We start from the raw sequence: 12,673 nt of genomic DNA on the forward strand, positions 1-12,673 counted from the left end.
TGCTGTGTGTGTGTGTGTGGTGTGTGTGTGTGTGACCCTGCTGCTCCCTGCTGGAGGGGATGAGCCCTGCTCTGCGTGTGTGTGTGTGAGAGAGAGCGAGAGGGACCCTGCTGCTCCCTGCTGGGGGGGATTGGCCCTGCTGTGTGTTTGTGTGTGTGTGTGTGTGTGTGTGTGTGTCCCTGCTGCCCCCTGCTGGAGGGGACGAGCCCTGCTCTGTGAGTGTGTGTGTGAGAGAGAGCGAGAGAGGGACCCTGCTGCTCCCTGCTGGGGGGGATGGGCCCTGCTGTGTGTGTGTGTGTGTGTGTGTGAGTGTGTCCCTGCTGCTCCCTGCTGGGGGGGATGGGCCCTGCTGTATGTGTGTGTGTGTGTGTGAGAGAGAGAGACCCTGCTCTCAGAGACAAGCACTCTACTAGCCAATCTCCTCCCCGCCCCCCAATCACCGCTGCCCCCTGAAACCCCTCCGCCCAGAACTGCAAATCCCCAGCTCCTGGCTGTGGAGAGACAGCAGGACGCGGCTCACGCAGGCTGGGGGGGCTGCCCTGTGAGTAGCTGGGGGGGCTCAGCAGGGGGCGCTCTCCCTTGGAATGCAGCGCCAGGCTGGAGAATGGGGGTATCCCCCGGAGTACAGGCCGGGTGAGCTCCCCCACCCACCCAGCCCAGCCCAGCCCTGGAGGGACCCTCTCCAGGGGCGAGAAGTGGGGGTTCACGCTCACCTCCGATTTCCCATCTCAGCCAACATGAAATAGAGACTAGGGCCTGGCAAGGGCGGGAGGCAGGAGGGGATGAGTGGGGTGGGCCCCGAGGGCTCACCTTACAGCTCCGCACAGGGAGGGGGGCATCTCTGCTAGGCCCAGGCCATGGGAAGGGTGGAGTTCAGAACTGAGAGCAGGTGAGGGGTAGCAGCATTAGCCCCCCAGCAGGGACAGACCCAGGCAGTGATGGGGGGAGGGGCAGACCCAGGCAACACTGGAGGGGCCAGGGTTACCCCCCCTCAAGCAGGGACAGACCTCAGACATGGACCAGACACCCAGGTTGGGTCCCAAGTGGTTTATTTGCTTCCCGGCCAGTCGCTGGGGGAGGGGGGTGTCCCGGGCCCGGTGGAGTCGGGGGGGGGAATCTGCGCCCCCCCCACCCCCTAGCGGAAGAAGGCCAGCCGTTCCCGCAGCCACTCCTCGGTCAGGTCCTCTGTGGTCCGGATCTCGAACACCTGGGGGGCGGGGGGAGAGGTGGATGGAGCTGGGGTGGGCATTAAGAGAGATCCTCCAGAGCGGAGCCTCGATCCAGGGGTGTGGATGCTGAATGGGGGAGCAGTAAATCCCAGCTTTGGGGGGGGGGTACCGATCCCAGCTATAGGGGCTGGGGGATCCCATCTACGGGGCAATCCAGGGATGGTCCTGGCTAGGTCCCAGGTATGAGGGCAGGTCCCCGTCAGATGGGTGGGAGGCCCCCGGGGCGAGGAAGCGATAAGACCCCCATGCCCTAGGGCAGCCCCTCGGCCCTGGGACAAGGCAGAGCAGGGTGCAGGGGAGGGGAAAGCGACAGCCCCTTCCAACGTGGGCCAGAGGGGAGGGGTTGGGTAGCCCACCCAGCCCCAGCATGGGTGTGTGGCCGGCAGCTTGGGTGAGGGGGCTATGGGGTGCCGGTGCTGCCCATGGGAAGAGCCCGAAAGGGCATCACTGCCCTGGTACCTTGGTGAGCTCAGCTGCCTGCACCAGCCTGTTCTTGCTCCCAGCATACATCATCTGCTGCTCCGGCTTGCACCCTGCCCCATGGGGAGAGACAGAGATAGAACCCAGGAGTCCTGGTGCCCAGCTCTAACCACTAGACCTCCCTCCCCTCCCAGCACTGGGATTGAACCCAGGCGTCCTGGCTCCCATCCCCACCCCGCTCTAACCACTAGACCCCACTCCCCTATCAGAGCTGGGGTAGAACCCAGGAGTCCTGGCTCCCAGCCCTATCCCAGCCCTAACCACTAGACCCCCACGCCCCTCCCAGAGCTGGGATAGAACCCAGGCGTCCTGGCTCCCATCCCCACGCCGCTCTAACCACTAGACCCCACTCCCCTCCCAGAGCTAGGGAGAGAACCCAGGAGTCCTGGCTCCCAGCCCCCCTGCTCTAACCACTAGACCCCACTCCCCCTGGTTCTCACCGACGGGGCTGGAGAAGATGAAGCAGAGCGGGTAGGAGATGCGCCCGTCATCATGGACGTATTTATAACTGTACACCACAAAGGTAGCCCCAGTCAAGGAGGCAGCTGCTTCTCGGCTGAGCTGGGCCACACTGAAATGCTCCTGTCTCTATCCTTCTCCGTCTCTTCACCCTCCTGGCTGGTCCTGCCCCCGCCCTGATACCTGCTCCGAGCTGCCCCCACCCATGTCAGCCCCGCCAGCTGTCAGACACATTGGGATCTCCCAGGACCCCAGCCCTGCAGGGCCCGGGGCGGGTTGGCCCAAAGCCTGAAGCTCTGGGGCACCTGCCCAGCCTCCCACCACACTGCAGAGCCACAAGCAGGGGGCCTGTGGGGTACACCCCCCCACAAGAGGGGCTCATTTTCCTCTCCCTCTCTGCGCTGCCCCCTGCTGCTCTGATCCCCTGGCTGCTCCCTGCAGCCCCCTCTGATCTCAAATCTGCTCCAAGCTGGGGACAAGGGTCATTTTCCCCTGCCCACAGCCCAGGCACCCCTCCTCTCCTGGGGGCGAGGATGATCCCAGGGGACCCCCCGACACACACATCCCTCATGCATACTCCTGGCATCCTGCCACCATGTGCGAGGCCCGTGCCCCGCCAGCTGGCTCGGATGCCCCCTCCCGGCCCCACGGCAGAAGGATATCGGGGCTGGCGCTCCGGCAGCTCGCTCTTCAGCTCCTCCGGAGAGATGTCCTGTGGGAGAGACGCCAAAGGCTGCATCAACTAAGGGGGATGGCAGAGCGAGGAAGAGGACAAGGAGGCTCCCTGTCACCCACATTGTACAGATGGGGAAACCGAGGCACCGAACAGGGCAGGGACTTGACCTAGGTTGCCCAGCAAGTCAGTGGCGGAGCCAGATGTGGAACCGAGGAGTTCTGACTCCGGTCCCTGCCTGGCAAAGTGGTTAGAACAAAGCAGGTCCTGGGAGCCAGAACTCCTGGGTTCTTTCCCCAGATCTGGGAAGGGAGGGGAGTCTAGCAGGTCACAGCAGCGGGGGATGGGAATCAGGACTCCTGGGCTCCACACTCAGCTCTGCGAGGAGAGTGGGGGCTAGCGGTTAGAGCAGGGAGGGCTGGGAATCAGGACTCCTGGGTTCCACACTCAGCTCTGGGAGGAGAGTGGGGGCTAGCAGTTAGAGCAGGAGGGGCTGGGAATAAGGACTCCTGGGTTCCACACTCAGCTCTGGGAGGAGAGTGAGGGCTAGCAGTTAGAGCGGGCGGGGGGCTGGGAATCAGAACTCCTGGGTTCTCTCCCAAGCTGGGCGGCGGTAGGAGGGGTGGCCCAGTGGAAGGGCAGGAAGGGCCACTCCTTACACAGGACAACAGGGAGCCGGGAGGTTCCTGCAGCTGCCAGGGCACAGACCCAGAGGCGAGGGGCAACGCTGGTGCGCAGAGGAACTGCTTTTGTGGCATTTTGCCATCTGGAGACAGACTCTGGGGTGCTGCTGCTCCCCCAGAGACACGCCAAGGTCCTGGATCAACAGCTGAGCTCACGGCTGAAAGGTGCATCAGAACCACTGAGGGAAATCTCGAGGGAAACGGAGCCATGGATTTAACAGTTTAACAGGGAAGGGAATCCAAGGTCGGGGTGGATTCTCCATCACAGACCATCTTTAAATCAAGACGGGATGTTTTCCTTAAAGCTCTGCTCTAGGAATTATTCGGGGGAAGTTCTTTGGCCTGTGTTATCCAGGGGGTCAGACTAGATGGTCACCATGGTTCCTTCTGGCCTTGGAATCTCTAAATAAAGAATTTACTCCACTAACTGCTAGCAGTAGTAAGCTGCTTCCTTTTATATAGACCAGCCAGACGAGGGGAGAAGAATGGGTCATATAGACAGTGAACCTGATCTGAAACCAATGGGAGAAACTGGTGGCAAGAGGCAGTATGGTCTAATGGGCAGGGTGCTGGGATGCAGGACACCAGGCTTTTGTGAGTCATGGCCCTGCTCTGTGCCTCAGTTTCCCTTTCTGTGAGGCTAAAGATATTGCCCTCACCGGTGTAAAGTGACCTTCATTCTCCTCTCACCAGAGACAGTGAGCGCTTTGGGGACTGGACTTTCTATGCGTTTCTTACATACAGCACCTAGATAACGGGGCCCATGCAGTCGGTTCTGGGTCAGTCCTAGTTCTCGGGGCGGGATCTAACTCAGGCTTCGTAGTCTCCACGGTGCGTTTGACCTCAGCGCTGCAGCAATCCCTTGTTCCAGTGCAGCGAGCCGGAAACTGTGGCAGCTTCATTCAGGTTGTAAAAACCGCAGGCTCGGATCGAATTAAGTATGAAACCGACGGGTGCGCGCCGTGGCACCCCCCTGGGGCTCTTTCATTCGAGGGTAAATTCAATTTCTACTCCTCCTGCCCGCGTGGGTTCTCGACGCGCTGCCGGAGCGTCGCATGCAGCCAGGCAGGGAACTCAGAACGCAAACCACTGTTTGGAAAGAGAGCAGGGTTCCTTTCGGGGCCACGTCCCCCCCCCGCCACAAGGGCAGGGCACTCGACCTTAGAGGGCAAGATGCAGGGAGAGTGAAAGTGTGTGTGTGGGGGGGTATGTGTGTGTGCACACGCTGCCCCCTGCTGGAGCAATGGGCACCTGCTCTGCGTGTCTGTGAGCGTGTCCTCTGTCCTTGTCCCTGCTGGAGGGGATGAGCCCTGCTCTCTGTGTGTGTCTGCTGCCCCCTGCTGGAGGGGATGAGCCCTGCTCTCTGTGTGTCTGCTGCCCCCTGCTGGAGGGGATGAGCCCTGCTCTCTGTGTGTCTGCTGCCCCCTGCTGGAGCAATGGGCACCTGCTCTGCGTGTGTCCCTGCTGGAGGGATGGGGACCTGGGTGTATGTGTGAGTGTGTGTCTGTCCGGCCCTGCCGCCCCCTGCTGGAGGGCATGACCCCTGCTCTGTCTGTCTGTCTGTCCGGCCCTGCCGCCCCCTGCTGGAGGGCATGACCCCTGCTCTGTGTGTGTCTGTCTGTCTGTCTGTCCAGCCCTGCCGCCCCCTGCTGGAGGGCATGACCCCTGCTCTGTGTGTGTCTGTCTATCTGTCTGTTCGGCCCTGCCGCCCCCTGCTGGAGGGCATGACCCCTGCTCTGTGTGTGTGTGTGTGTCTGTCTGTCTGTCCGGCCCTGCCGCCCCCTGCTGGAGGGGATGACCCCTGCTCTGTGTCTGTCTGTCTGTCTGTCTGTCCGGCCCTGCCACCCCCTGCTGGAGGGGATGACCCCTGCTCTGTGTGTGTCTGTCTGTCTGTCTGTCCGGCCCTGCCACCACCTGCTGGAGGGGATGACCCCTGCTCTGCGTGTGTGTGTGTGTCTGTCTGTCTGTCCGTCCCTGCCGCCCCCTGCGGGAGGGGATGACCCCTGCTCTGTGTGTGTGTGTCTGTCTGTCTGTCTGTCCGGCCCTGCCGCCCCCTGCTGGAGGGGATGACCCCTGCTCTGCGTGTGTGTGTGGTGTGTGTGCATGTGCGCACTGCCCCCTGCTGGAGCAATTGACACCTGCTCTGTGTGTGCGGGAGAGCCTGAGAACGCTGCCCTCTAGTGGAGACAATCAGACTGCCACCTCCACACCCCATACTCCCCTATGGTGCTTACAAGGTTGCTTCTCCAGCTCCCGTGGCAAGGGGGCTGGGTTTTGAAGCAAGAGGAGCTGGGTTCTAGCCCCGCGGGCGCCATGGGAGCTCTGCGGCACAGCGGCATCTGGGAGGAGCTAGGCACAGGTCTGCTGCCCGCGGGGCCTTTAACCTAACTGAGCTTTCCAAAGGTAGCTGGAAGACGGGCGTGAAAGGTCCCCACCTGGAATTCCTCCTCCAGCACCACCAGCTGCCGCTCCTTGTCAATCTTCACTGGGGAGAGAAGACGGAGCGAGGGTCATGATCTGCACAGGGGCCACCTCCGCCAGCAGGTACCTGAGCAGCGTGGCCTTCCCCTCCGGGACTCTGAACGATCCCCAGCCAGCGCTCCGGCCCTGCTCCCCACAGCACCCCCTGCTGGGACAGGCCAGAGCTGGAGTAGCCGGGGGCTCCCCGCATAGCCAGCGCTTCTGCCCCGCTCCCCACAGCGCCCCCTGCTGGGAGAAGCTGGCCCCAGCGGCTGTCCAGGGCACAGGCTGAGCGGAAGATCCACTAAGGCGAGCGACACTGGGGGTCAGGGAGATGGAGAAGGGCCGGGGATCGTGCCCCTGGGGAGGGAGCCGGCCCGGGGACACTCACTGAGGATGGCCGCGTTGTTGGTTTCCTTCCGGAAGCGGAATTTCCTCAGCTTCTCCTTGAGCGCGGGGTCCACATCGCACACGACCAGGGAGTCCGACTGCAGAGAGACTGGCCATGAGAGGGGGCTGGGGCAGCCTGGCTCCCTGCAGGACCCCCCCAGCCCCAACCTGGAGGGGCGGGGAGCTGTCCCCCACAGCCAGCGTTCCTGCCCTGCACCCCACAGCGCCCCCTGCTGGGACAGGCCAGGCCTGGAGTAGCCCAGGGTTGTTGCCGAGGAAACAGCCTCCTCCTGCCCATCGTGAAGCGTACACTGCTCTGGCAGAGCCCTGCCCAGTTGCAGGGGACGCGCCATGCCCGGGGCGCAGGGAAGGGAGAGCTCACGCGCATGTAGGTCGCTGCCCCCTTGTGGTGGGGAAGGGAGGGGGCAGCCATCCTGGTTGTGGGCCCAAAATGTTTCATCGTCTGTTCAGCTGAGACCCACCAGCTGAGAAGTGCACACGCGCACGCCTCCCGCCCCCCACCCCTCCACACACATGGTCAATCTCACACATGTCATTCTGCTGGCACAGCCAGTGTCACACACACACACACACAGAGACTCACAAACACCCACACACCCATTGTCACATAGACACAGGTGCCCACCCATTGTCACACACAGCCATTGTCACACCCACAGACACTCACACCCGTTGTCACACATATAGCCCTTGTCACACATACACACACACAGTCACACACAGAGAGACTCACACCCGTTGTCACATACACCCATTGTCACACACACAGAGACTCACACCCATTGTCACACACACAGCCATTTTCACACACATCTATTGTCACACCCACACCCACACACATTGTCACACACATACTCATTGTCACACACACACACACACCCCGTGTCACATACACAGCCATTCTCACACACAGAGAGACTCACACCCACTGTCACCCAGAGCCATTGTCACACCCACACCCATTGTCACACACCCCCATTATCTCTCTCACACACACTCATTGTCACACAGACTCACACCCATTGTCACACACACAGAGACTCACACCCATTGTCACACACACAGCCATTTTCACACACATCTATTGTCACACCCACACCCACACACATTGTCACACACATACTCATTGTCACACACACACACACATACACAGCCATTCTCACACACAGAGAGACTCACACCCACTGTCACCCAGAGCCATTGTCACACCCACACCCATTGTCACACACCCCCATTATCTCTCTCACACACACTCATTGTCACACAGACTCACACCCATTGTCACACACAAGGCCATTGTCACACACAGACTCACAGCCATTGTCACACACCCAGCCTCACACCCACATAGAGGGTGGGGATGGGGATGGGTTGGTACACAGATGACAGGTGAAGAAACTCCCCTGTACCCAGCCACTTTTCCCAACCGCCTTTGACCCCAGGGTCGTGGGGGGCGCCCGGGATAGCCATCAAATGCTGGCACCCTGCTAAGCGCCTGCTCTCCCGCCTCCCCCAGAGGAGTCGGGTGGGCAGTTTCCCCACCCACAGGCTGCTGCCCGGCATCCCCGGGCACAGGTACCTTTTCTGCGCCTCCCACCCCGCTGAAACCTCGGCGCTTGCAAACCCCTCTTGCTGCAGGGTGCGGGGCCCAGAGCTGCCACCCATGGGCACGTGGCCTCCCGCCTTCCCACCCCAGCCCCTTGGAGCGAAAGACTCAATTCGGACATGCCCCGAATCCCAGATCCAAGCTTTGCAGGGGAGCTGGGGAGTGGGGACACGCAACACCTGCTCCACAAGGAACCCCCTGCCTCCAATGCACCCCCCCCCCGCCTCCCTTCCTGACCCCCTCGGCGTGACGCAGTGCTCGGCCTGACCATTCTGCCACGATCTCTGCCCTCCCAGCGCCGGGCGGCCTGACTCTCGGCTTTCCTCGCTGCAAGTTGGGCTGGCGCTGACCTTGTGACAGGATGCTCAGAGAGCAGTTCCTCCGGTCGGGGACACTCTGACAGCACTGATCTGCTGGGGGAAGAGGGGGAAGTGTGGGGGTGGGGGAGGGCAGGGCAGGTTTGGCCATGTGTGGAAAGAGGAAGGGGTTTGCCTTCCAGGGGCCAAAGGGGGAAGGGAACGGTGGCAAGGGGAGCGGGGGGAAGACGGCGCAAAGGGCGACTGGGAAGTAAAAGGGCAGAGGGGGCCTGGCACAGCCCCAGGGCGCTCACAGATCTCCCCGTGTACCACCACATCCTGTTTTGGATGAGCTGAACCAACGGCCACCTGCCCCGCCCCCCCCATCCCTGCCACCACCACTCCCTGCCAGCTTCACACGAGATGCACGCAGGTCACACGGCTTCCGCTGTGCCCTGCGCCTTGCACGCACCTTTACACCAGGGCAACGTGGTCAATCAACCACCGACAGCCACCCCTGCCACTGAAAGGGGGATTGCACCAGGCATAGCCTAGGACCCAGTCACACAGTTCGATCTTGTAGGTGTGTTGTGGGAGAGACTAGAGGCCCTGGCTGCGATCAGGGATTGTGCCAGGCGCTGCACAGATCCAGACTGAGATCAGGGCCCCATTGTGCCAGGCGCTGCACAGATCCAGACCGAGACCAGGGCCCCGTGGTGCCAGGCGCTGCACAGATCCAGACCGAGACCAGGGCCCCGTTGTGCCAGGCGCTGCACAGATCCAGACCGAGACCAGGGCCCCGTTGTGCCAGGCGCTGCACAGATCCAGACCGAGACCAGGGCCCCGTGGTGCCAGGCGCTGCACAGATCCAGACGGAGATCAGGGCCCCGTGGTGCCAGGCGCTGCACAGATCCAGACCGAGATCAGGGCCCCGTGGTGCCAGGCGCTGCACAGATCCAGACCGAGACCAGGGCCCCGTGGTGCCAGGCGCTGCACAGATCCAGACCAAGACCAGGGCCCCGTGGTGCCAGGCGCTGCACAGATCCAGACCGAGACCAGGGCCCCGTTGTGCCAGGCGCTGCACAGATCCAGACCGAGACCAGGGCCCCGTGGTGCCAGGCGCTGCACAGATCCAGACCGAGACCAGGGCCCCGTGGTGCCAGGCGCTGCACAGATCCAGACCGAGACCAGGGCCCCGTGGTGCCAGGCGCTGCACAGATCCAGACCGAGACCAGGGCCCCGTTGTGCCAGGCGCTGCACAGATCCAGACCGAGACCAGGGCCCCGTGGTGCCAGGCGCTGCACAGATCCAGACGGAGATCAGGGCCCCGTGGTGCCAGGCGCTGCACAGATCCAGACCGAGACCAGGGCCCCGTGGTGCCAGGCGCTGCACAGATCCAGACCGAGATCAGGGCCCCGTGGTGCCAGGCGCTGCACAGATCCAGACGGAGATCAGGGCCCCGTTGTGCCAGGCGCTGCACAGATCCAGACCGAGACCAGGGCCCCGTGGTGCCAGGCGCTGCACAGATCCAGACCGAGACCAGGGCCCCGTGGTGCCAGGCGCTGCATGACACACACCGAGACCAGGGCCCCGTTGTGCCAGGCGCTGCATGACACAGACCGAGATCAGGGCCCCGTGGTGCCAGGCGCTGCACAGATCCAGACCGAGACCAGGGCCCCGTGGTGCCAGGCGCTGCACAGATCCAGACCGAGACCAGGGCCCCGTGGTGCCAGGCGCTGCATGACACAGACTGAGACCAGGTTAGCTCTGTAATTCCTGGGTTTAGACATTTACGGTTGAAATGAAAGCCGCTCGGCGCTTCCTGGAGAGGTTTGAGTTTTGCTGAACTCGGTGTTCTGGATGGCCCGAGCTGACTCCAGGCAGCCTTCCCTCTGTGTTAACAAGAAATTATTTTGTCAGGGATTTTAGCTGCACTTGAGCCACCTCCAAAGAGACAATAGCTAACCGGGGGGGGGAAAGGCCGAAAGCACACGCCGCTCCGTGGGGCTGATACTGCTACAGCTCTCGGGATTTAGTGACCCCCCCGGTACAGCCCTGCTGGTCGATTTCCTCGCTGACGCTAGCTGTAAGTGTCTAGGCCTCATGGTCACAGGGAAAAGCTTGGACATGTGACCCCCCGCCCCCCCAGGCTCCAGGGCAGAGGAAGGCCAGACGTTGACTGATTGATTGATTTCAAAAACTCTCGTGATTTTGAAGCCAGTCTCGTGATTTGTGAACGTTTGGGTTGGGCAAAGGAGAGAGGAGGGGGAGACAGGAGAGGGGAGGATAAGGAGTGGGGTGGGGGTGGGGGGAGGGAAGAGTTGGGGAAGGGGAAGAAAGAAAGAGGAGGGGAGGACGGTGCCACAGTGCAAAGGGAGGAGTAAGGGGATAGGAGGGGGAGGAGCTGGGGGAAAGGGGAGGGGCGGAAGGAGAGAGAGGGGGAAGGGAGGGAGGGGAGGAGTAAGGGGATGGGAGAGGGAGGGAGGGGCAGGAGGTGGAGGAGTTGGGAGGGGAGGAGTAAGGGGATGGGAGGGACAAGAGAAAGAGGAGGGGCAGAAGGAAAGGGGGAGGGGCAGGAGATAGGGGAGGGGTGGAAGGAGGGGGAGGGGCAGGAGAAAGAGGCGGGGTGGAAAGAGGGGGAAGGGTAGGAGATGGGGTGGGCGGAGGGAGGGGGAAGGGGCAGGAGAAAGGGGCAGGGCAGAAGGAGGGGGGAAGGGCAGGAGAAAGGGGCGCGGTGGAAGGAGGGGGAGGGCAGGAGATGGGGCGGGGGCGGAAGAAGGGGGAGGGGCAGGAGAAAGAGGTGGGGTGGAAGGAGGGGAAGGGTAGGCGATGGGGTGGGTGGAGGGAGGGGGAAGGGGCAGGAGAAAGGGGCGGGGCAGAAGGAGGGGGAAGGGCAGGAGAAAGGGGCGGGACGAAAGGAGGGGGAGGGCAGGAGATGGGGCGGGGCGGAAGGAGAGGGAAGGGCAGGAGAAAGGGGCAGGATGGAAGGAGGGGGGGCAGGAGAAAGGGGCGGGACGGAAGGAGGGGGAAGGGCAGGAGAAAGGGGCAGGATGGAAGGAGGGGGGGCAGGAGAAAGGGGCGGGACGGAAGGAGGGGGAAGGGCAGGAGAAAGGGGCGGGGCGGAAGGAGGGGGAGGGCAGGAGAAAGGGGAGGGACGGAAGGAGGGGGAAGGGCAGGAGAAAGGGGCGGGACGAAAGGAGGGGGAGGGCAGGAGATGGGGCGGGGCAGAAGGAGGGGGAGGGCAGGAGATGGGGAGGGACGGAAGGAGGGGGAAGGGCAGGAGAAAGGGGTGGGACGGAAGGAGGGGGAAGGGCAGGAGAAAGGGGCGGGATGGAAGGAGGGGGAGGGGCAGGAGATGGGGCAGGGCGGAAGGAGGGGGAAGGGCAGGAGAAAGGGGCGGGATGAAAGGAGGGGGAGGGCAGGAGATGGGGCGGGGCGGAAGGAGGGGGAAGGGCAGGAGAAAGGGGAGGGACGGAAGGAGGGGGAGGGCAGGAGAAAGGGGCGGGACGAAAGGAGGGGGAGGGCAGGAGATGGGGCGGGGCGGAAGGAGGGGGAAGGGCAGGAGAAAGGGGCGGGACGGAAGGAGGGGGAAGGGCAGGAGAAAGGGGCGGGATGAAAGGAGGGGGAGGGCAGGAGATGGGGCGGGGCGGAAGGAGGGGGAAGGGCAGGAGAAAGGGGAGGGACGGAAGGAGGGGGAGGGCAGGAGAAAGGGGCGGGACGAAAGGAGGGGGAGGGCAGGAGATGGGGCGGGGCGGAAGGAGGGGGAAGGGCAGGAGAAAGGGGCGGGACGGAAGGAGGGGGAAGGGCAGGAGAAAGGGGCGGGGCGGAAGGAGGGGGAGGGGCAGGAGAAAGGGGCGGGGCGGAAGGAGGGGGAGGGGCAGGAGAAAGGGGAGGGACGGAAGGAGGGGGAGGGCAGGAGATGGGGAGGGACGGAAGGAGGGGGAAGGGCAGGAGAAAGGGGCGGGACGAAAGGAGGGGGAAGGGCAGGAGAAAGGGGCGGGATGGAAGGAGGGGGAGGGGCAGGAGAAAGGGGCGGGGCGGAAGGAGGGGGAGGGGCAGGAGAAAGGGGCGGGGCGGAGGGAGGTAGGGGAGAGGAGAAGAAAGGGGCGGGGGCGGTCTTCGTTCCGCCCAAGCGGACGCTCAAACGCCACAGCCCAGTCTGTTACGTCACCGCGATACCACCAGGCCATTGGTTGTGGAACCTCGGAGTGACAGGACTGAAAGCCAGTCAGAGTCTCCGAAGCTGAGCCCGAGGCCGAGGTGGGGGCGAGTGTTGCGCATGTGTGCTGTCGTGCGCGAGGGAAGCCACGCCCCACCGAGGGCAGCCGCGAGCTTCTGGTTGGTCCCGGCCGCTGCCACTCGACCTTCCGCAGCCA

At 63.2% G+C, this 12,673-nt stretch overlaps 1 protein-coding gene across 2 annotated transcripts; it reads right to left on the reverse strand.

Annotated features, from left to right (window-relative positions):
- Positions 1-1,032: 1,032 nt before the first annotated feature.
- Positions 1,033-8,469, reverse strand: GMFG (glia maturation factor gamma). 2 transcript variants are annotated; one of them, XM_077840242.1, is made up of 7 exons: positions 8,239-8,469; positions 6,376-6,472; positions 5,960-6,009; positions 2,831-2,880; positions 2,150-2,232; positions 1,689-1,762; positions 1,033-1,207 (listed from the first exon to the last, which is right to left on the reverse strand). In XM_077840242.1, exons 1-7 carry the CDS (start codon positions 8,467-8,469, stop codon positions 1,136-1,138), a joined length of 657 nt encoding a protein of 218 aa, XP_077696368.1. In that variant the 3' UTR covers positions 1,033-1,135. The 2 variants fall into 2 exon arrangements, with proteins under 2 accessions (XP_077696368.1, XP_077696366.1); XM_077840240.1 differs by having other exon boundaries at positions 8,270-8,401.
- Positions 8,470-12,673: the final 4,204 nt, after the last annotated feature.

Source organism: Eretmochelys imbricata, chromosome 23 (assembly GCF_965152235.1).
Source record: "Eretmochelys imbricata isolate rEreImb1 chromosome 23, rEreImb1.hap1, whole genome shotgun sequence".
Classification (NCBI taxonomy): Eukaryota; Metazoa; Chordata; order Testudines; family Cheloniidae; genus Eretmochelys; species Eretmochelys imbricata.

What these genes read in the sequence shown, in the direction of transcription:
- GMFG (XM_077840242.1), bottom strand. Translation starts at nt 8,469, where the DNA reads ATGGCCAAACCTGCCCTGCCCTCCCCCACCCCCACACTTCCCCCTCTT. An exon ending in CAACAACGCGGCCATCCTCA is followed by an intron (nt 6,010 to 6,375) that starts GTGAGTGTCCCC and finishes TTCTCTCCCCAG; the next exon opens with TGAAGATTGACAAGGAGCGG. An exon ending in CATCTTCTCCAGCCCCGTCG is followed by an intron (nt 1,763 to 2,149) that starts GTGAGAACCAGG and finishes CCCATGGGGCAG; the next exon opens with GGTGCAAGCCGGAGCAGCAG.